The sequence below is a fragment of the Ursus maritimus genome, unplaced genomic scaffold (genome assembly GCF_017311325.1).
Source record: "Ursus maritimus isolate PB19 unplaced genomic scaffold, ASM1731132v1 scaffold_27, whole genome shotgun sequence".
Lineage (NCBI taxonomy): Eukaryota > Metazoa > Chordata > Mammalia > Carnivora > Ursidae > Ursus > Ursus maritimus.
In genome coordinates this window covers 5,675,240-5,699,859 of record NW_024425230.1, presented here as the reverse complement: position 1 = coordinate 5,699,859, position 24,620 = coordinate 5,675,240, and the positions used below count along the sequence as shown (strand labels likewise).

Sequence of the window (24,620 nt, the reverse complement as noted above, 5' to 3'; positions counted from 1 at the left end):
TACATTTTGATTTGCAAGCATCAGAGGGAAATTGTCCTGCAGTTGTGCCCTGCTCAGAAGTGTGCCCTGCTCAGAAGCACCTGCATCTGCCTGGGTCTTGGCTCTTCACTGTGGTTGCCGAGCTGATGTCTGTGAGTGCCATCATCTGTCTTTCTTGTGCATTTGAAGTTCAACAGAAGCCCATACCCACCTTGCCTTCCTAGGGTCTTCAAGGGTGCCCTGCTCTGTGATCATGTACTTTGGAGCATCAGCCTTAAGCAGCCTGTTCATGGTGGCTATCTGGCTGGTAGCCTGCCCGGCATGGATGCTAACCTGATCTACACCCTTCTCCTTGAGCAAGCAGTGGACATGCATCTCTGCCTCTTGGGTTTCTTGCTGGGGTTCTGCCAGTGAGCCTGGGGGCTGGACGCTATGAGTTGTGCAGGAAGAAGAAAGAAAGAGGGTCAAGCTCATTCTTGAGTTGACCCTTCAGTCCCTTCCAACCTCTTCAGATACTTAACCTTGTAGTGTTCTGGGAAAGTAATAGATTTAAAAAATTACACCAGGCTAGTGTCCATGCCAGGGAGCAGCAGAATGGGGTCTGTCCCCGTCTGTGCCAGTACTGGGGCCAGGAGCTGGGCAGGGAGCAGGACAGAGGGAAGGGCCAGTGCTGCTGCAGCTGCTACACTTGTCCCTCATCCCTGGGAACCAGGTTTCCAAATAAGCCAGGTGTGGGAGGTAACACAAAGAAAGCCACGTTAGTCTATGTTATTACCATCACACCTGCAAACTCATTCTCTCTTGACTAGCTCTCTCCTATCTTCAGTATGAAATCTGTAATTCTCTGTGTTACTTCTCTTCTGTTCCATGGGCTACCAGGCCCCAGCCAGTTCTCTGTTTCTCATGTCACTGCCTCCTCACTGTCTGGCTACCCTCTGTGGCTCCCTGTGGGGTTGGCACAAGCCAGAGAGGAGAGGCTGGAGGGTGGCAAAGTCCTTCTTGACTCTTCTTTTGGTGCCACTGGGCTTGGTGGAGGTCCAAATGCTGACCCCATTTCCATGGAAGTGCTTTTGTGGCCTTCAGGCCTCCCCACAGCTGACTGTCTCTGCCCTCAGTTCCCTGGAGAGAGGTGGTGGCACCCTGAGTTGATGGCTTGTGACCATCCTCTGGCCTGGCTTCTGGGGTTTACCCTTGTTGTAGGTAGACTCATTCTGAAGACAGCCCATCTCAGGCCCCAGGGTTCACTCCTGGTGCTTGGTAAGCATGCATAGCTCTATGTCCCCATAACCCCCCATGGCTCTGAGGACCTGGGAGCTGGCCAGCCTCAGCCTTCAGAGCCACGGGGCAGACAACAGGTACCAGTCTCTAAGGCCCTCAAAACCCAGGCATGCCTCACATCTCTCAGCAAAACATGAGGAAGGAAACCTCTTCCCTTTGCCCAGGGAGACAGAGGCAAAATGCAGAGGTACGGGGCCTCTCCTGGAGGGAGGAAACATACTGGCATTCTCTGCTATCTTGACTATATGAGAATGATCCAGAGTGAAGGGAAAGGTAGGAAGACCCAGTGAGAGAGACTAAAAGCAGATGTCTCATGCATAGCACACACGTTTACAAAAGTAACATGTCAGAACAAAAATGGCCTTCTTTCTAGCAGCTCTTCACCTCCTTCAGAGATTTACCTGTTACTGTGGGATCCAGGTGACCAACCAGAGCCCAATTGTGGCCCTGTGGGCTACAGGCATCAGGACAGAAAACTCTGAGCTCTGGCATGGGAAGTGCCATGGGGGCAGGATTCAAGCTCTCGGAACCATTAAAAATTCAGGAGAAGCTAGCCATGAGGGCTTGGACACCATCCTGAAGAACATTTCCTTGCTGTGGTCTGATCAAATGGACAGCAAAGGGGTGTACTCCCAAGGTCCTGGCAGGTGTCAGAGTCCCCAACTGCACTGAGTGTTGTCCACCCCTTCCCAAAAACTTCCCTGGTGGAAGAGGATGCGGGTAGATGCTATCTGCTCCTCAAACCTTCTGGCCGAAGTTGTAGTGGAGGGGACTAAAATAACACCCAAGGGCTCTCTTGGGGGAAAAAATAACATTTTTCATCTATCATTCATTGCTCCTGACTAGACACATTTTTATCTTTACAACTGAGATCAAATTGATGGTTGAAGGGGTCCTGAGAGGAGGAGGGACATTTGGAAGTGTGTGATCACTACAGCTGGGTCGGTAGGTCTCAGCAACACCAGAGCCCTCTTCTTGTGAGCTGGGGAGAGTGAGTAGCTGGCCCAATGCATTCTGTCTCTCCCTCGTTTCCCCAAAGCTTAAGGGAACAACAGAGAACAACAGAGCTGCTGCCCATCACCAAGGAGGCCTCTCTGCAGTGGTCCTGCCCTAACTGAGTTGGCAAACCTGAGTCCCCTGGGAGGGAGACAGGAAAGAGCACCAGACGCCCTACTCCTTCTGCCCTCATTCAGCTCTGGGCCCTCTGGGTTCCAGGAAGCAGGAGCGAAAGCTGAGGCCTAATCGGCTGTGTGACCACGGGCCAAGTGCCTCCTAGATAGGGGGACTCAGGGGACATAGTATGTGGTGATGGCCACCTATTATTATTATTATACCCCCCACCCCCTCACCCCCGAAGACACACTGAGCTAGAGTCAATCCACCTGCATCTACGGAGTGTCTGTCCTGTGGCAGGTGCCAGAGAGGCAACAATGAAAGGGATGCTAAGGAATTCTCCAGACACATCTCAGGCACGACTCAGCATGGAAAAGCCGAGTGTGGAGTTTTCAGGAATGGACTGAGTCTTTAGAATATGTGTCCCCAAATGTCCTGAATAAGATAGATTTTGGTGCTGACACATGACATTATTAAAATAAAGTGACAAAACAACCCTGTGGGAATTGTGCTGATGGGTTTCCAAACCAAAGGGCTTGTCCTTGAGGGTCCTCGATATACCGCCAGGCCTGGGAAGCCCCACACCCTGCTGTCGGTGGCTGAGGACCCAGATGCGAAGATGTGGGACCAGGACACACTGCCAGCACAGCTGTCTATCGGAGTCTGAGCCTTTCCCAAGAAAGGATCTTCTCAGTGTCAATGCTTGGCAGAGACTTTTTCTAGGGGTGACAACTTGGCTCTCAGCTTCCATAAGTATAAACCAAAGCACACATCTGCCTTTGAAATGCTGGGGCCACAGGTTTTGTGGCTGCCTTCTTTGGTCACACTCTTTATTCTCACACTGGGTGGGACCTTTCAGTTGTGTCTGTAGGAACAAGCTAGTCCCTGCACGCGTACAAAGGCAAAACCGTTTTGTCGGGAATGTGCATGGCATTCGTGGCGCTCACCTGGGAGATGCTGGGCTCACTTAATGAACTTCTACTCTCAGTGTGACTTCTTGAAGCCAGAAATTCAATAGATACTTAGTTGGAAAAAATCCAAACCCGGCAGCTTGAGGCTTCTGAGCCTGGTGAGTGCAATAGCAGTGTGCAGGGCCTACCAAGTCGCATGCCTCCTACAAAGGCTGGCTGTCCAGTGAGTTCCCTTCCCACCACTGCCTGCAATGGGGAAGAGGCAACACTTGGGACCTCCATGCGTCTACCTGAAAAATGCATGTGCAAGCTGTGTAAACTTTCCCCCAAATATCCAGCAGGGGTCCAGCCATGCCCCACAACTCTACGCTGTGTCCTTGATGAGAATCTAATATCCGAAGGTGGGAGTCTTTGTATTTCCCCCAGCTTGGGGTTACCACATGCTCCTTTGAACCACTTCCCATGCTGGGTGGCCAGGAGCTTAAGGTGACCACTGGGGAGAGTGAGGGGCCGCACTTACCCCCCGCCTGTGCCACCGTTCTTGCTGAAGTGCGTGCGTGGCTCGCTGGATGCCAATTTCAGCAGCTCCGTCCACTCCCGCTCCCATTCCTCCTCGGTGTACACCAGCCCTGACTGGCACAATGGAAGCCGGCTCAGGAGGTGGTGGGTGGGTCTCCTTGCCCGCCCCATGCAGGAGAGCCTGGCAGCCCGGCCGGACCCCCCACCCCCTGGCTCAGTCCAAGCCCGACCAGCACCCAGGTCAGGCACATCTTCTAGTGGCCGCTGACTGTCCCCATTTGCTATCAACAATATTTCTTCAGAACCCCCAATCTCCAGTTTCAATGCTGTTGGGGGTCCAGCAACAAGGGTCATTCCCAGGGGGTAAGAATGACGAAACATTAATCTGCACACACCAAACTTGGGGCTGACCATTAAAAAGTTTAAAGGGATGACAGGCCAACTTCAATCAGAAAGCAAGCAGATTCTTCTAGGACAGCAAAGTGCTAATGTCCCCCATTGTCAGGATGGTTGGGATTCTCTTTGATTGAGAACATACACAGGAGCGGAGGCTGTAGGCTGTGCCAGAACCACCTTGTGGCTACACCCAGCCTTCAAGCTGTCACCAGTAGTGTCTAGACTTAGGGGACTGTGTAATTTGTCATCAAGCCAGTACACCTTTTGACAGTAAAGGTTGTTGGTTTTCATAATTATGCAAGGACAGGTGGTGTGAATAGATATGTAGTGACTATGTGCCGGGGGCTGAGCTTTTGTAACAGGCATCTCTTCAGTTGGTTTAAAGGAGGGAGACTTTCCTAGTCGCAGAAGCTATTGCAAGAAGGACTTGGGCTTGGGGCCCAGCTCTGGACTCCACCCGTGGCCCATGGCTGCACTTGGTGTGGGCCTCAGGCTCTGGACACACCAGCGGGTACCAACCTCCTTGTTCTGCTGCGTCTGCTGCCACCTCCACCTCCGCTTTAGGGCTTCTCTTTCAGCCCCTGTCCTCATCATGGTGTAGAGAGCTTTCCGCAAAACCAGGTCCCGGTCGTGAAACCCCCACATTCCTGCAGCAGGAAGCCCATGAGGAGCAGAGGAGAGAGACAGGATGTGAGGAAGGGGACAAGCCAGGAGGCCACTCAAATCGCCACAACTTACCATGCCTGGACTCCTGCATCTGCACACACAAAGATAACTCATCCATCAGCTGTTCATTTCTCATGATTAGCTAGCAATTCCCCTCTGTTCTCTTTCCCCATTTCCCACTGAAGCAAATCAGTGAATGAAGGAGTATGTCCCCTTCTCAGAGAAACAACAGTGGATGAGATCACAGGCTGCCTTTCTCTGGGACCCTGGGCAAGCTACTTTCAATCTCTCAGGTTTGCTTTGAGGGACCTAATGTTCGCTGTCCAGGTCTTGTATTTGAGTGAGAGACAGTCTCTGTGGATAAGCTGGTGACGTGTCCTCACATAAGGCCTCAAGCCAGGACGGCAACCAGACCGTGGCTTCACCTAGGGTCTGCCACATCTGATGTCTCAGCCCTAAGGCAACTCAACCTCCTGAGAAGCACAGTGGGCACCAATGCAAACATCTGGATCCAAGAGAAAGGACCTGCTTTCAGGGGAGAATGTCTTTCTCCCTTTCCCCCTCCCCAGCCTGTGCTGGGTGTTGAGGGGTTATAAGGAACACCAGCCATCTCTGAGTATATTCTTGGGGCATCTCAGATGTGGTCAAGAGACCCAACAAATGGAAGAAACAGTAATGAGAAGTGCAGGTCTGGCTATGGGGATAGAGTGGGGGAATCCATCCATCCATCCATCCATCCATCCATCCATCCATCCATCCATTTAATTAAATGGCATTAATTCCACTTAATTAATTCCAAACATTTCATAATAGGGGTGAGATACCATTCTGGGTTTTGGGAATACCCACAGCAGCAATCAGGACAGACGAAGTTCCTAAAATCTCATGGAGTGCACACTGAGGGAAGGGGAAGTAGCCATTGAATTAGCACATGACATACGCTGTCAGGGGTAGAGCACCATAAGGAGAGATGAAGCAGGACAGGGTGCTAGGTGGCACTGGCCATGGCATAAATGGAGACATCAGGGTCTAGACTTGAGTGGGTAAAGGAGGGAGCTGAGTTGCCATCCCAGGCAGAGAAGGCTAGGGGCCAGCACCAAGGGGCGCCCACGAGTCATACTTGAGAAACAGCAAGAGGGAAAGGTGGCTGGAGGGAGGATCAAGGGGACAAGCTTTAAAGTGAAAAGGTAGACTTTTAAGTGAGCTGGGAGCCTCTGGAAAGCTTTCAAAAGAGGAGTGACCTGCACTGACCTAATCTGTAAAGACTCAATCTGGCCATGCACCATTTCGTGCAAAGATATGCAATAACCAGGGGCTGCAATGGGTTTTCCAAGTGAGGCTTTTGTCTTTTTTTACAACATAAATGAGGGAAGTGGCCATTCATGCTCCTTTTATAAAGAGGCCAAGCTGATCTTCCTCATCCCTCAGACTTGCCCACAGTGGCCTCTTGGGACTCTCCCAGGCATGGCAAGTCCAGCCTCAGTTCCCATGGCTCCTTGTTTGGGTCTCTCTTGCAGGGAGGGTCTCCCTGCCCCATAAATGTTTGCTTACAAGCTTGGCTCTAGGATTACTGTCATTTGTGTGTGTGTCCCACAACCCTAGGTCAATGTCAGGCCTGGCCAGCAGGTTCAAAAAGCATTGCTGGTCACTGTTGCATGGCTCCTTTGATCTGTCAGGTCAAACAGCTAAACCCGTGAAAGGAAAACAAAGTACCAGGAGAAAAGAACCAAGTGGCGATGAGCTCCCGACTCCACCATGGCCTCGCTGGAGCAAAGCCGGCCCACAGGAGGATGTCTCTTCTTTGGCAGACTGGAGGCCCACTGAGCTCACTGGGACAATGCCTGCCCTCAGACCAGACCATGGTGGCATGAGACCTGATTTGTAGCTTTGCCCACCTGTAGTGCTGAGGGGGACAGTGCCTCTGCACAGTGCAATTTCTGAGGGACAAAGGCATTTCCCTTTGTAATGAGGCTGTTATGTGACACAGATGAGAGATTTCTTCTTTTATGTTCTTTCTAGGTTTTACACACAACAAGGCGAAAATGTTCCACAATAGGGGAATAGTTGATACATTATGATGAAATATGACACAACTACCAAAAACATGTTTTTGAAGAATAAAAGCATGGGAAATTCACAACACAATTTTAAGTGAAAAATGCTGGATTCCACACTGTGAACATAGTGAGATCATAATTTCACTGGAAGAATAGACAAAAGATAATATGCCAAAACATTAAAAGTGGCCATTGCTGGGTGGTGGGATTGTTGATTTTTATCCTACCTCGATGAATGTGAAATACTTATACAATGCCAATCAACAGAAATGTGTTCGTTGTGAAATGGAAAAGAAGCAGGTAGGTGGGAGACTGTGTTCCCCACCACCCCTTGCCAAGCCTGTCGGATGTGGAATGTTGCCTTTGTTCTGGGGCTCCATTCTTTTCTGAGGCTCTCAGGCCCCTTGCCAGACCCCATGCATTTCCCTCTGTGGGTTTTAGTCTCACCTCTGTCTACCTCTTGCTCAACAGGCCTCACTACAGGGCTGAAAAGAGGCTTGGGGTCTGGTCCTTGCTCTGGGTCACAGCATCAACTGTGTTTACCTGGGGAGGTGAGTTTGACCAACAGGGAATATTCTTGGTCAAACTTGCCAACTAAGAATATTCTCATCTTAGGGTCCCATCTGTGGAGAGAGACCCTTTACTCTAGGATTCATGAGGACAGCTGGCTCTGATGCCTGGGTCCTGGCACAAATCCAGTCTGGCCTGTCAAAACTGATTGGGCTTTGTGTATATAAGGCTGGGTCTAGAAGGAGTAATTAAGCTTCCAGAAAGTCTACCATGACGCCCTCAGGTATTCAAATAGTGCAACCTGTGCCCGTGCACCTGCTGGGATGGCTTTTTGTAACCAGGAAGCTCACACCTCTGCAGAAGGTTGTTGACTTCTCTGCTGTATATTCTGACCGTGCAGATTCCCCTGTGATCTTCCCAAGTGATTTAGCCAACTTATGTCTTTTGTCAGTCCCCAGGTGATTCCCCTGTATCAACAATATAAATCTACAATCCCTGGCTCACTTGGTTAAACATCTGAGATCGGCTCAGGTCATGATCCCTGCGTCCTGGGATCGAGTCCCGCATCAGGCTCCTTGCTCGGCAGGGAGCTGCTTTTCCCTCTGCCTGCCACACCCCTGCTCGTGGTCTCTGACAAACAAATAAATAAAATCTTTAAAAAACAACAACAACAATCTCACCACCCTGCAACGGCCACTTTTAATGTTTTGGCATATTATCTTTTGCCTATTCTTCCAACGAAATTATGATCTCACTATGTTCACAGTGTGGAATACAGCATTTTTCCCCCTAAAATTCTACCCAACCTATGTCTTTTTGTCAGTACCCAAGTGATTCCCTGTGACTTACCCAAGTAATTTACCCAATCTATGTCTTTTTGGCAGTACAGGTGCATGGACTGCTATCAATGTGGTGGCCCCACACCATCCAATCTGATGTACTGCTCCCCAATCTTCCTGCCCAAGCCCCATCGAGCTCAGCGCTGCTTCCAAAGATCCTGTTAATTCCTGCTTTCATGTGTTTGCATGGAGTCTCCCTACCTGGAATGTCCTCTTTTATGATAATCTTTCGAGTCCTTCAGGTCTCAGTAAAATCCCACCTCCTCCAGGAAGTTCTCTACACCACGATCTCTAATTCCCATCCCTGCAGATCATGATTAGCCCCTCTTCTATTATATCAAGTCTCTTCTCATGGGTGCTCTGTGTCCCCACCAAGTCTGCCAGTTGCTTGACAAGAAGGGCTAGATTGTTGGCTACCTCCCCTTGGGGACTCTTCCAGATGGGTGATGTGCGTGGCTTGACTTAGCTCATGTCTGTCCTTTAACAATGAGCAGAACAGGTCTGGGGCACTGCCGCCCTCTGTCTCTGTTGTGGAGCTTACCCAGAGAGGCTGCGTGTAAAAGGCAGTTCCCATCCCCTGTAGTGGCCAAAGGAAGAAGCCGTTTGCAGCTTGTGCACACAGTGGACCACCAATTCAGGCGACCTGGAACAGAAACTCACTTTAGAAGAGAATCCCAGAACAGACCATTGTGTTTGCTACCGAAACATAGACATTAGCAGATGGTTTTTGAGAGGGTTCTAGAGAACTTCATTGGGAAGGTAGAGCATTATAGCTATTTTTAAATAAAATATAGATTTTTTTCCCCTCTAAGATAAAAAATGACCAAATCCTCCCATTAATTAGCAAGAGGATTAGGAAACCCAAGGGTGAAGCCTTTTCTCCTTGAATCTGGGAACAGTTTACACAAAAAATAAAATTTCTCTTTGTGCAATCTCCTTGAACACAGGTTCCCCTTCTGAAAGTTATTTTTTTGTTTTGCTTCATCCTTTTTTGATTCATACATACCTCCAAAAGTATGGTTTATATTTCATTTAACACATCAAAACCATTATAACTACTTAGGTATATTCCTGTTAGATCTCATTAACACATTTTGAGACTTCTGCTTCCAGGAAGATGCAGTAGACATACTTTCCCCTATTCTTTCTACTAAGTACAACTAAACATCCTGGACGTCACATATAAAATAACACGGGAAGACTGAAAAGTGGAGAGAAGAGGCAGACTGACCAGGAAATTTGGGATCTGAGAAACAACATGGTAGTAGGCTCCCTGGAATTTCTTTTTTGCCCCCAAATCCTAGATCAGGTACTGAAGGAGTTGGCAACCTGGAGACACAAATGGGGGTAGACAAAGGAATCATGCTCTCTCTAGACAAGATATCAGGAAAGGGACAGCTTAGGAAGATCGACGATAACTGCTCTATTTCAGCGAAATGACACAGAAGAAATTGTAGCCCATTATCATCCCTGCCGGCAGAGGCCAAATGGGGAGCCAAATCTTCCAACCTTACCAGGCAGTAATGAGTCACTCAGCACCCGCTCCCTCAGTGCCAGATGGTGTCAGAGAAGGCTGAGCACACAGCCAGCACTTCAACCCTGCTGGGTAGTAATATGAACTCCACCCCCTACCAACTGAGAACATATGGGGAGCCTGGCCTTTCACACCCATCTGGTGGTAATGAGGTCCTGTGCTCCCTCCTAGCAGTACCAAGAAGCCCATTCCTCCACAGGTGTCAACAGAGGCCGAGTGGAGAACCTGTGTTTCCACCCTTATCTTGTAGTTATTACCAATCTAGAATTCCAGACCTCAGATGAACAGAAAGGGAGACTCCATCAGACCTGCAGTAAAGAATACTAAAAGGATTCAGTAAAGAATACTTCAGGGCACACAGAATGTTGGCAAATGTAAATAAATATTGGCTGTCTAAAACAATATTAGAAATTTCTTTTTGAGGATTAAAGTATATATAGAATTAAAACACATGACAGCAAATCACAAAACATGGAAATGTGTAATAAATGATATAATTGACCAGGAAGTGGTAAAAGTGCCAACTCATGGTAAATTCTAATAGCTCGAAGTATTTTGGAAACTGTTCAGTAACCACTAAAGGAATAATAAAAGAATGTATAACTGACAAGCTAGTAGAGGGGAAACCAGAGTAATAAACACTCTTAAATAATTCAAAAGAATAAAAGAGAGAGAGGAAAAAAGGGATACAAAAACACACATAAAAAAACCAAGATAACAGATTTTAACCAAAATATATCAACATTTATATTAAATGTGAGTGAACACAATACTCTAAAAGACAGATTGCCAGCCTTCCTTAAAAAAACAAGTACATGCTGCTGACAGAAGACACCATAAATATAATTACACAGAAATTTAACAGTAACTATGTAGAGAAAGATACACCATTCAAAAACTAAGCAAAAATAAAGTTGATGAAGTCCTATTGATATCAGATGAAGGTGAACAGGATAAAGAGGGATATTTCATAATGATAACACAGTAAAGTCAAATGGAAAACATAACAATACTTAATGTGTATATACCGAACTTAGCCTAAAATACATATAACACAAATACTGAAAGACTCCAAGGAGAAATAGATAAACACCAATTCAAAACCGGAGATTTTTAACCGAACTCTCTTGATAAACAAACAATAGAATCAAGAAGCAAAAACTTCAGTAGAAATTAAACATAATTCAATAACTCAAATTATGTGAACTTGACATATATACAACACTTCACCCACTGCAAAATAAATACATATTCTTTCGAAGTCATATGGAATATTTTCCAAAATTGACCACATAATGGGCCATAAAAAAGTGTCAACAAATTTCAAAGGATTTGAAATAATTCATATTATGTGCTCTGGCCATATTAAAAATAAGCTAGAAATCAATGAGATAACCAAGAAAAGTAGTCAGCTTGGGCTGCTATAACTAGATAGCACAGACTGGGTAGCTTAAACAACAGACATTTATTTCTCACAGTTGTGGAGGCTGGAAGTCCCAGACTGAGGTGCTGGTTGATTTGGTTCCTGGTGAGAACCCTCTTCCAGGTTTGTAAATGGCTGCCTTCTTGCTGTGTCCTCATATGTAGACAGTGAACTCTGTTCTCTTTCTCCTCTTATAAGATACTAATTCCATCATGGCAGCTCCATCCTCATGACTTTATCTAAACTTAATTACTTTTCAAAGGCCCTACCACCAAATACCATCACACTAGGGATCAGAGTTCCCACATATGGATTTGGATGGACACAAACATTCAGTCCATAGCAGTACCTCCAGGCAGTTTGCTCCCTGAATGTGGCTGTCCCTAAAAGGGACAATCCCCTCTCAACTGCTCCCTAGGCAATGAGCAAGATGAACAGGACAGGGGTTATATGGACCTGTTCTGAAAATTCAATTCCTCCCCGGCCATTTCTGACCATGTTGCTTCTTTCTTGTCTGTAATGGCAACCCCATGCTGGCCTGTTTGGCACACTCTGTATGTGGGAATTTAACCAAAAGGGAACTTAGGAGGTTCAGACTTAATTATGATTCAGTTTTATAAAAATGCTTTTGTCCCTCTTATGGCTGACCTTTGTGGATGAGAGGTCAAGTTGTGATTAGGAAGTGATTGAGAACAAAGGATAAGTTACAGGCACTGTGACAGCATATGACAATTTTGTGAGGGAGGAGAGGAAGCAACAACTTCAGCATGTGGGGAAGGAACATCCTAGACCTTAGAACGTATCAGGAAGGTGGTACATTGATCATGTTTTATTTCTCAGGACCACCCTGTAGGCTCCCACAAGAAGAAAAATGCTTCCATGGGATCTCCCAAATGCTCCACATGCCTCAAATGTAACAGCATCCTTCTCCAGTGATCCAGAAGTCCCAGGTTTTCTACCAACATCCATGAAGCCACAGACGGCAAGTTTATTAGTTGTCAAGCAGAGTAAAATTTTAGACATCTTGCAGTTCTTGACACAAAGCAGAGTTGTTTCAGAAGCCTCATAAAATACAAAGTTTACTATCCATCAGGGGAGGGAGGTCCCACAAAATACAACAGGATGAGTTGAAAATATTGGAAGAACAGGAATGAACACAAAGTAGCCTGAGCCTTACCAGGACTAAAATCCAGCCTCAATTCAGCGGTCTGTGACCAGAGTAAGGTAATCAGCCACCAGCAGGGGGAGGGTGAGCCCTTTCTAGAGGAGGACAACATCATTTGGAGTCTCTGTAATTTTACATTCACGAGGTCTAGAAATCAAGCAAAAATTACTAGGTATACCAAAACCAAACAAAAACAAAAAAAATAAAAACCAACCAAAGAAAAAAACCCCAAGAGTAACTAACTAAAAACCACAAGGGAAAAAATGGGGTAACAGAAAAAGATATGCAGATTATCCATATTTTGAAGTTATCTGACAGAGACTTTAAGTCACTATAAATAGTACATTCAAGAAAATAGAACAAATGGGGCAAAAGCAATATTTGAATGGATAATCATCAAGAATTTTCCAAAATTGGAAATTTTTAGAGGGTCTGCAAATTCCAAAAAGAATAAATACAAAGTAAATGGCATATAGTGAAGCTGATGAAAATTAAAGAGAAACTCTAAAAAGCAGAGAAAAAGGAGAAATATTACATACCAAGGGGAATAATAACAGAAGCCTACACACAGTGGAGTGAGAACATTAAAGTGCCAAAAGAAAATAACCTCCAATCTAGAGTTCTGTAACCAAAAAAACTATCCACCAACACTGAACATGCTAGGAACACAGGTAACTTTCTCAATCTGATACAGGTCATCTATGCAAAGCCTGCACCTAACATGACACTTAATGGTGAGATATTGAATGCTTTCAACCTAAGATAGGAAGCAATACTGATGAAGGTCCGAGCCTATGTAACAAGGCAAAAAGGAAAATTAAAAGGTGTTTTGATAGAGAAGAAATGAATGGAACCATATCAGTAGATAGCATAATTGTTTATGTAGAAAATACTTAGAAATCTACCAAAAAACTCCTAAACCCAATAAGGGAACTTAAACTTAGCATCATCTCAGGAAATTAGGTCAATCTATAGGTATTATTTCTATTTACTAGCAATAAGAGATTTAGAAAATGAGATAAAAAATATAATACTTGGGCATAAATTTCATGAAAGATAGGTTATATCTAGACTGAAGACTATAAAACTATAACACAGTCCTGAAAAAATATAAAGAAGATTTAAATAAGTGGAGAGGTTTATTGTGCACATAGACTGAACTTATTGATTCTGCATTCTCCCCCAATTGATCTATAGACTTAACATAAACCCAATCAAAATCCCAGAAGCTACTTTTTAGAAGTTGACAACTTGATTCTAAATTTACATCAATATTAAAAAAAACCAGAAGAGTCAATATAATCTTGAAGTAGAACAAAGTTGAAGGACTTAAAGTTCCTGATTTGATAGCTTATTATGATGAGATACTAATCAAGATAGTGTGGGTGTAAGAGAGACAACTAGATCAATGGAGCAAAATATAGAGACCAGAACAGACCCAGATATTTATGGCCACTTAATTTTTTAAATAAAGGTTCCTAGGGCTTTCAATAAGGAAAGGAAAGTATTTTTGAAGTGGTGCTAGAATCAGTGGATATTTGAAAACCACTTCAATACTTCATACCATAAACACAAATTAATTTGAGGTGGATCACAGACAGAAACATAAAAGATAAATTTATAAACATTCATAGACCTAAGCATTAAAGCTAAAACTCTAAAGTATCTCAGATAAAAGAAAGGAATATTATCGGGATAGGCAAAGAAAAAAATGGACACATCTGACTTCATAAAAATAAAATTTCTGCCTATTAAAAGACACCATTATAAAATAAAGAGGTAAGTCTCAGACTGGGATAAAATATCTGCAAAACATGTATCTGAAAAGGATTTGTAATGTATATATTAGGAGCTCTTACAAATTAATACAAACCAACCAACCTGATAAAAATGGACAAAAACCCTATGACACTTTACTGTGGAAGATATACAAATGGTGAAGAACATGAAAAGATGCTCAGTGTTATTAGTCTTCAGAGAAATGCAAATTAGAACCACACTAAGTCATCTCTTCATACCTACTAGAGTGATAATATTAAAAAGATTGATAATAACAAATGTTGGGGATACAGAGCAAGTGGAATTTTCATAGTTTGCTATTGGAATGTAAAATGTCATGATGAATTGTAAACATCTTCTGGCAATTTCTTTTTCTTTTCTAATGTTTTTCTATTATATTATGTTAGTCACCATACAGTACAACCCTGGTTTCTGATGTAAAGTTCGATGATTCATTAGTTACGTATAACACCCAGTGCTCCATGCAATACGTGCCCTCCTTACTACCCATCACCAGCCTATCCCATTCCCCCACCCCCTCCCCTCTGAAGCCCTCAGTTTGTTTCTCAGAGTCTATAGTCTCTCATGCTTCATTCCCCCTTCTGATTACCCCCCATTCTCTATCCCTTTCTTCCCCTACCGATCTTCCTAGTTCTTATGTTCCATAGATGAAAGAAATCATACGATAATTGTCTTTCTCTGCTTGACTTATTTCACTTAGCATTATCTCCTCCAGTGCAGTCCATGTTGCAGCAAATGTTGAGAACTCGTTCTTTCTGAAAGCTGAGTAATATTCCATTGTATATATGGACCACAACTTCTTAATCCAGTCATCTGTTGAAGGGCATCTCGGTTCCTTCCACGATTTAGCTATGATGGACAATGCTGCTATGAACATTGGGGTGCATATGGCCCTTCTCTTCACTACGTCTGTATCTTTGGGGTAAATACCCAGTAGTGCAATGGCTGGGTCATAGGGTAGCTCAATTTTTAACTTTTTAAGGGACCTCCACACTGTTTTCCAGAGTGGCTGTACCAACTTGCATTCCCACCAACAATGTAGGAGGGATCCCCTTTCTCCACATCCTCTCCAACAATTGTTGTTTCTTGCCTTGTCTATTTTTGCCATTCTAACTGGCGTAAGGTGGTATCTCAGTGTGGTTTTGATTTGAATTTCCTTGATGGCTAATGATTTTGAACATTTTTTCATGTGTCTGTTAGCCATTTGTATGTCTTCATTGGAAAAGTGTCTGTTCATATCTTCTGCCCATTTTTTGATTTGTTTATTTGTTTCTCGTGTATTGAGTTTGAGAAGTTCTTTGTAGATCTTGGATACCAGTCCTTTATCTGTAGTGTCATTTGCAAATATCTTCTCCCATTCCGTGGGCTGCCTCTTAGTTTTTCTGACTGTTTCCTTGGATGTGCAGAAACTTTTAATCTTGATGAAGTCCCATAAATTCATTTTATCTTTTGTTTCTCTTGCCTTTGGGGATGTGTCATGAAAAAGGTTGCTTTGGCCGATGTCGTAGAGGTTGCTGCCTATGTTCTCCTCTAGAATTTTGATGGATTCCTGTCTCACATCGAGGTCTTTCATCCATTTGGAGTTTATTTTTGTGTATGGTGTGAGAGAGTGGTCAAGTTTCATTCTTTTGCATGTAGCTGTCCAATTTTCCCAGCACCATTTATTGAAGAGACTGTCTTTTTCCCACCGGATGTTTTTTCCTGCTTTATCAAATATTAGTTGCCCAAAGAGCCGAGGGTCCATTTCTGGGCTCTCTATTCTGTTCCATTGGTCTATGTGTCTGTTTTTGTGCCAGTACCATGCTGTCTTTGTGATCACAGCTTTGTAGTACAGCTCGAAATCCGGCATTGTGATGCCCCCAGCTTTGTTTTTCCTTTTCAACAGTTCCTTGGAGATTCGGGGCCTTTTCTGGTTCCATACAAATTTAAGGACTATTTGTTCCAGTTCTTTGAAAAATGTCCTCGGTATTTTGATCGGGATAGCATTGAAAGTGTAGATTGCTCTGGGTAGCATGGACATTTTAACTATGTTAATTCTTCCGATCCATGAGCATGGAATATCTTTCCATCTTTTTATGTCTTCCTCAATGTCTTTCAAGAGTGATTTATAGTTTCTAGAATATAGGTCCTTTACGTCTCTGGTTAAGTTAATTCCAAGGTAACGTATGGTTTTTGGTGCTATTGTAAATGGGATGGATTCCCTAATTTCTCTTTCTTCAGTCTCATTATTCGTGTATAGAAATGCAACTGATTCCTGAGCATTGGTTTTGTATCCCGCCACGTTACTGAATTGCTGTATAACTTCTAATAGTTTGGGAGTGGCTTCTTTTGGGTTTTCCATATAGAGTATCATGTCATCTGCAAAGAGAGACATTTTGACTTCTTCTTTGCCAATTTGAATACCTTTGATCCCTTTTTGTTGTCTGATTGCTGTTGCAAGGACTTCTAGTACTATGTTGAATAATAGTGGCGAGAGTGGGCATCCTTGTCGTGTTCCTGATCTTAAGGGAAAGGCTTCCAGCTTTTCCCCATTGAGAATGATATTTGCTGTAGGCTTTTCATAGATGGTTTTTATGAGATTGAGGAATGTACCCTCTATCCCTAAACTCTGAAGGGTTTTAATCAGAAAGGATGCTGTATTTTGTCAAATGCTTTTTCTGCATCTATTGAGAGAATCATATGATTTCTGAATTTTTCATTCTGGATAAAATCTATGACATTGATTGATTCGTGAATGTTGAACCACCCTTGCATCTCCAGGATGAATTCCACTTGGTCATGATAGATAATCCTTTTAATGTACTGTTAGATTCTATTAGCCAGGGTCTTGTTGAGGATTTTGGCATCCATATTCATTAGGGAAATCAGTCTGTAATTCTACTTTTTGATGGGGTCTTTGCCTGGTTTGGGCAGCAAGGTAATATTGGCCTCATAGAATGAGTTTGGTAGCTTTCCTTCTGTTTCTATTTTTTGAAATAGCTTTAGGAGAATAGGTATTATTTCTTCTTTGAATGTTTGGTAGAATTCCCCAGGAAAACCGTCCGGGCCTGGAGTTTTGTTATTTGGAAGGTTGTTTATCACTGACTCAATCTCTTCATAATTAATTGACCTGTTTAAGGAATCAATTTCTTCCGGTTTCAATCTTGGTAGTTTATAGGTTTCCAGGAAGGATTCCATCTCTTCCAGATTGCTTAGTTTATTGGCATATAGCTGTTGATAAAAATTTCTAATAATCCTTCCAATTTCAATGGTGTTCGTCGTGACCTCTCCTTTTTCATTCATAATTTTAATAATCTGGGTCCTTTCTCTTTTCTTTTGGATAAGTCTTGCCAGTGGTCTGTCAATTTTATTGATTCTCTCCAAGAACCAGCTTCTAGTCCTGTTGATCTGCTCTACTGTACTTCTGGTTTCTGCTTGATTGATTTCAGCTCTAATTTTGGTCAACTGCTTCCTCGTGCGTGGATTAGGCCTGTCCCTCTGTTGCTGTTCCAGCTTCTTGAGGTGAGAATATAAAAACTGCATTTTAGATTTTTCTATTCTTTTGAGTGAGGCTTGGATGGCTATGTATTTCCCCCTTAGGACTGCCTTTGCAGTATCCCATAGGTTTTGGACTGTTGTATTTTCATTCTCATTGGTCTCCATAAATTGTTTAATTTGATTTTTGATTTCCTGGTTTATCGAGTCATTCCTGAGCAGGATGGTTCTTAGTCTCCAAGTGTTTGAGTTTCTTCCAAATTTTTCCTTGTGGTTGAGTTCCAATTTCAAAGCATTGTGGTCTGAGAATATGCAGGGAATAATTTCAGTCTTTTGATATCAGTCAAGGCCTGTTTTGTGACCCAGAACATGGTCTATTCTTGAGAATGTTCCATGGGCATTAGAATAGAATGAGTATTCTTTGGTTCTGGGGTGTAGTGTTCTATATATATCTATGAGGTCCAACTCGTCGAGTATGGCATTCAAAGCCCTTGTTTCTTTGTCAATTTTTTGCATGGGTGCTCTATTTCTGATAGTAGAGTGTTGAGGTCCTCTACTATTAACGTATTTTTATCTACATGTCTCTTGATTCTGGTTAAGATTTGGCTTGTGTATCTTGCTGCTCCCCTGTTGGGGGCATATGTATTTATAATTATCATATCCACTTGTTGGATACATCCTTTAAGAATAATGTAGTGCCTTCTGTGTCTCTAACTACAGTCTTTAGTTTAAAATCCAATCTGTCTGATATGAGAATTGCTACCCCAGCTTTCTTTGAGGTCCATTGGTGAAAGATGGATTCCATCCCCTTTACTTTCAGTCTGAATGTATCTTTAGGTTGAAAATGAGTCTCTTGTAGACAGCAAATGGATGGGTCATGTCTTTTTATCCAATTTGCAACCCTGTGGCGTTTATGGGAGCATTTAGGCCATTTACATTGAGACCGAATATTGAGAGATATGATTTTAATGATGCCATGTTGCCAGTAAAGTCTTTGTTTCTATAGATTGCGACTTTCTGCTCTGTATAACTCTTGGGGCCTTTTTACTTTTATAGAACCCCCCTTAATATCTCTTGTAGGGCTGGTTTTGTGGTTACAAAATTGGTCAATGGTGATTCTGGAAGGTCTTTATTTCTCCATCAATTCTGAATGACAGCCTTGCTGGATAAAGGATCCTTGGCTGCATGTTTTTCTCTGAAAGAGCTTTAAACTGCCCCCCCACCCTTTCTCTCATTCCAGGTCTGTGTAGACAGGCCTGACATAATTCTGGTACCTTTGCCTTGGTACGTGAGAAATTTCTTTGCCCTGGCCGCTTTCAATACTGTATCCTTGGATCTAATATTTGCGAAATGCACTATGACGGGACATGGCGTAGGTTTGTCGTGGTTGAGCTTGGGAGGGGTCCTGCTTCTTTGGACATGAATGTTTGTTTCCCTTTGCTAGATTAGGGAAGTTTTCAGCTACAATTTGTTCAAATATCTCTTCTAGACCTCTGTTTTTCCACCGGGATGCCAATGATTCTGACATTGGAACGTTTCATTGAGTCAGTAATCTCCCATAACCTACATTCTTGAGAATGGATTTTTTTGAGCCCAGATTCTATTTTAGCTTTCTCTTCTACTAACCCATCCTCCAGTTCGCTGATATGTTCTTCTGCCTCATTCACCCTGGCCGTCAGTGCCTCTAGTTTTGACTGCATTTGGCTCATAGAATTTTTAATTTTTGCCAGATTTGCTTTCATTTTCACCCTTAGAGATTCTTTTTTTTTTTTTAAAAGATTTTATTTATTTATTCGACAGAGATAGAGACAGCCAGCGAGAGAGGGAACACAAACAGGGGGAGTGGGAGAGGAAGAAGCAGGCTCATAGCAGAGGAGCCTGAAGTGGGGCTCGATCCCATAATGCTGGGATCACGCCCTGAGCTGAAGGCAGATGCTTAACCGCTGTGCCACCCAGGTGCCCCCCGCCCTTAGAGATTCTATATTCTCATTAAAGTTTTCGTTAATACTTTTTTCAAGTCTACACATCATCTTAACCATTGTTACTCTGAATTCCATTTCTGATAATTTGGTTATATCCATATCCATTAGTTCTGTGGCAGAGGCCACAGACTCATTGTCTTTTCTTTGCTGGGGGGGCACTTCTCCTTCTCGTCATTCTGATGAGGAGAGGTTGCGGGGTTGTCCAGAGCCCAAATTATTGACCGGGACCCAGGCCGTGCGCCCTTGTTTTATAGGGATCTTAGGCTTCTTGATTTTTCAGCCTGCCTTCTAGGGGAGGGGCCTGCTGCGCCGATCCTCAGGCAACCCTGTTTGGGTAGAGTCTCCGTGTCCCCTGCGAGGGGGGATGGGGATGGGCACACTGTGAGCTGGTGTTTCCAGGCTTTTGTTCTCCGGCTTCCTCTAGTGGTTTGCTGTGCCTCTTCTGAGAGTCAGAGCAGCAGTGGCTGAATCTCAGCCTCTGCCTCAGAACAGAAGGATGGCGGACCGTTCTCCACTGATGTTCTGGCCACTTTGTTTCTGTTGGTGCTGCTCAACCCTGCAGCATCCCGGGATGTGCGCCCCACACCCGGCATCCCAGCCCTCACTTCCAGGGCCGGCACGTCTCTGTCCTTTGTGTTTCTAACACCGCCAGCCGCCAGCCGCCCCGCACGCTCCGGAGTTCCCGGTCTCAGTCTGGTTCCAGTGAGCACACTGGAGCCCCGTTTCAGTCTGGTCGTGCGTGTTCCCCAGCTCACGGTCTCAGAGTGCTCTCTCGTGGGTGCTGGTCTGTGAGTCCACCTGCTCCCCCGTGCAGGTGGCTACCGCTTCCCAGCGCCCCAATGCGGCGGCTCCCTCCCCCTTCCGTTTATCTTCCGATATCTGTGCGCGGTTTCATGGTTCTCTGCTTTGTACCTCAATACTCAGTGCTGGAGATGTTCATTTGTAGAGATCCAGACGTATCTTCCTACATCTCAGGCTGATTCCGTGGATGTTCAGGATGGTCTGGTACCTATCCAACTCGACTCAGGGGACCAGCTGAAAAAGGGGTCCCCTACTCCTCCGCCATCTTAACTCCTTCCCCCTCTTTTGGCAATTTCTAATGCAGTTAAACATAACGCTTACCATATGACCCAGCAGTTCTACTCTTGCGTATTTACCCAAGAGAACTGAAAATGTAAGATTTGTACAAGACTATTCCCAGTAGAGTTATTTCTTAATAAACCTAGTTGCTAACAAATCCAGGGTTGCATCTCCAAAATAAGAAATCAGCACTTTAATAATTACCTCAGGCTCTGTTTTCTAGTGATTCTGGGTCAAGACATCCTCATTCACTCTTTTTCAGGAAGCTACTGGAGGATGTACTTTACCAAAATAGGTGAAAACCAAAAGCAGAGAAAGATGGGAACTAGCAGGGAAATGGGGTGAACAATTGAGAGGAAGGCAAAGGGCATCTCCAGGATGGAGGAGACAAAAGACTCCATTCTCCCTGGATGGAGGTGTACTTGGGCTCAGAACTACTTTTCAAAAGAAAGTATCTATGAAAAGACTTTATATACCTGGCTCACCTGATGATGTTGTCTCACAAGTTGGGTGACACAAACATCTTCTTACATGTCTTGGATTATATTAAAATTGCTCTAAAAATTGTTTCAAGTTTATGAATGGTTTTAGCTTACATTTCTAATGTGATGTAACTATTGATGTATATGTTTTTTTTATTGAAGTATAGTTGACATACAATGTTATATTAGTTTCAGGTGTACAACACTGTGATTTGACAAATCTATACATCACTCAATGCTCACCATGGTAAGTCTGGTCACCATCCGTCACTATATAACGTTATTATAATATTATTGACTATACTGTTTATGCTGTACTTTTCATCTCTGTGATTTATTTATTTTATAACTGGAAGTTGTACCCCTTAATTTCCTTAAACTATTTTACCCATCCCCCCATCTCTCTTCTGGCAACCATCAGCTTGTTCTCTGTATTTAAGTCGGTTTTGTTTTTGTTTTATTTTCAGATTCCACATATAAGTAAAATCATATGGTGTTTGTGTGTCTGGGAAACTCTTTATCTCTCCCTCAATTCTGAATGATAATCTTGCCAGGTAGAGTATTCTTGGTTGTAGGTTTTTTTCCTTTCAGCACTTTGAATACATCATGCCACTCTATGGTCTTTGTGACACAGATTTTTAATTTGGTGAATGGAATATAATAGCCACCTCTTTGGGCCTTTAACTCTTTGTGGAATTAGTCAAATGAGAATGTTTTCTTTCTCTCTCTCTCTCTTTTTAAAAAGATTTTATTTATGAGAGCGAGAGAGAGAGACATCACAAGCAGAGAGCATAAGAAGACTCCCCACTTAGCAGGGACCCCAATGCAGGATTAGATCCCAGGACCCTGGGATCACTACCTGAGCCCAAAGCAGATGCTTAACCAACTGAGCCACCCAGCCTCCCTGAGAATGTTTATAATAGATATTCCCAAGAAGTTGTGAAAACATTTAATTGATTTTTTTAAAATATTTTTTTATTATATTATGTTAGTCACCATACAGTACATCCTTGGTTTTTGATGTAAAGTTCGATGATTCATTAGTTGCGTATAACACCCAGTGCACCATGCAATACATGCCCTCCTTAATACCCATCACCAGCCTATGCCAGTCCCCCACCCCCTCCCCTCTGAAGCCCTCAGTTTTTTTCTCAGAGTCCATAGTCTCTCATGCTTCATTCCCCCTTCTGATTTTTTTAAAGAAAGAGAATTATACTAATAGGATTGGAACAGTTGGAGGGGCATTGCATTATTTACATTCCGACAAGCCATCTGTCATTATTAGAACTAATTTTAACAAAGGGTGTTACTGCTTTCAGTAATCAATAATGAAATACGAAGGGCAAGAACTACAATAATGCTGGAAGTTAAGGCCCTCAAAAGTACATTCAGTTCAGAGTTGGAGAGTTACTGCCTAACAGATTACTACATTAATAAAGCTTAATATAATAAACTGCATCAGTAATGTGTTTGAACTGGATACCGATCTGCTCTACAGTGCTTTTTGGTTAAGATTCAGTAACTGCATTTTAATGCTAAGTGGTTTTATTAATATAAAATAATTGTACCCTTAATTCTAAATGAAAACATGTATTGAAATTAAGACTACAAAATTAAATGGACAAGTCTCTATTATTGATGATGCTAATGCTTATACTAACAAATTGGCATATTCTGACCACTTGCAAGTCATCTTATTAAAGCTAAATGAGAAATGCAATTAAGGGCCTTAATCGACCGTGCCACTGGATCATTGGTCAGAGACATAACTGGAAACAACATGCCATCACTAGGTAACTTCTTTTTTTTCTACTGTGAAATAGCAACCTGTCTCACATGACTTTTTTCCAAGGCCTTTTAATAAACCTCCAGGCTAGGAGCTATTAAAACTGGGTGTCACAAAATGGAAGAAAATTACAGGATTCTTGCTTACACAGTGTAACAAAGTGGCTGTACCACCTGAAAGCCCAACACATTTCATGTTAAAGTGGGATGGCCCCATTTATCCTCTGAAGCTGTTCCAAGCTGGCAGTGGCTCCTCCCAAGAGCCAGTGGGTGCAGGGGTGTTAGTAGAGAAACAAGGGAAGGATGGGGGAGGGAATATGCTAATGAGGAGGTGATCTGCATTAATGGGCAGACCCTGTGGTTTGCCCATCTAAGAGCTTTCCCCTCCCATCCTTGCCCACGGAACCCTGCTGTGACAAGATTCCTTCCCTGCATCCCATGTTCCTTGCTAGAAACCAGTGTTGGTGTGCCCACATACTGCCACTTGGCCCATGGGGCAGCTACTGGAAAAGTGTTGTTCGTCCTTCAAAAGGGACACAGACAGGGCCTCTCCCTCACTTCCCTGGATGATGTGTGAGGATGTGTTTCGACAGATGTATCTGTAGCCATACTGTACCCTGAATGGAGACAGCACTAACCCGCTGAAGATAGACGGGCAGAAAGTTGGGTGCACCTGGGTCCTCGAAGACAGAGGGAGCTGCTAGCCCTGCCACAAGCTTCCCTGTCCTCAGACTTCCTGTTCTGTGGGGTAATGATGGGTTCACAGCTGATGATCCTGCTGGCTGGGTTAGTGTCTCCTGCTCACTGCAGGGCTGACCATGAATCACCCAGTTCTATGTGGGGGTGCACATTCCCATTTTACAGACAAGGAAACAGGCTCAGGGAGTCAAGGAACATGCCCTGGTGCACTGAATCTTAAAGGGCCCATTGCTCATCCAGGGCAAAATCAGATCCTGAGCAAAGCTGCTCTGATTTAGTTGGCCATGGTTAAGTTTGTTGGCAAGCGAGTTTTAACCTCTGTGAGCTGGTAGGATTTAAAAAAATATATTCCTCCATAAGTAGTGGAGCTGAAGCTCAAGTTTGTTAGTCTGAAGTCACAGACCCAGTCTTTCTACTGTGCTTCCTTAGAGAAACAAAGGTTGCTCATTATCCCTTTTCTGCTTTTGTTCTATCTCTTGCTTATTTCTCTCATTCTATTTTTACTGTGAAAATTTTGAAGAGTGCTGAGGGCAGTACACCCATCACACAGAACCAGGCCCTGCAAACCCTCTGTCATATTTGCTTCGGCTTGTTCCTTTTGATGTAAAAAAAGAAAAAACTAAAGATCAAGTTAAGTTCCCTTGATGTGTTTCCCCAGTTTTCATTCTCATTCCTCCCTCCCCAGCAGTACCACTACATGAATTTGGTGACCTTTGCATTATATAACATAAAAACAGATAAATTCAAGGTTGAAAAATGTGTGTCATGCACGAGGCTTCTTCTGCCTCTGGTTTCCACATCAAAACCATGTTATTTCCTTCTTTCTCATATTCCTTCCTCCCTCTCTCCCTTTGTTTCGTCCCCTTATGCTTCTGTCTCCCCCCCAGGACCACTCTCTGGCATTGCCAGTGTTCAGGCAGCGGACGTT

The 24,620-nt window shown here is 43.7% G+C and overlaps 1 protein-coding gene across 1 annotated transcript in view; it reads right to left on the bottom strand.

Annotated features, from left to right (window-relative positions):
- Nucleotides 1-24,620, bottom strand: part of OTUD7A (OTU deubiquitinase 7A) — a 376,751-nt gene that overhangs the window by 44,837 nt on the left and 307,294 nt on the right. Inside the window, 3 exon segments of the mRNA XM_040642665.1 lie at nucleotides 3,802-3,914; nucleotides 4,716-4,843; nucleotides 8,810-8,911. Coding sequence (XP_040498599.1) covers nucleotides 3,802-3,914; nucleotides 4,716-4,843; nucleotides 8,810-8,911 — 343 coding nt within the window.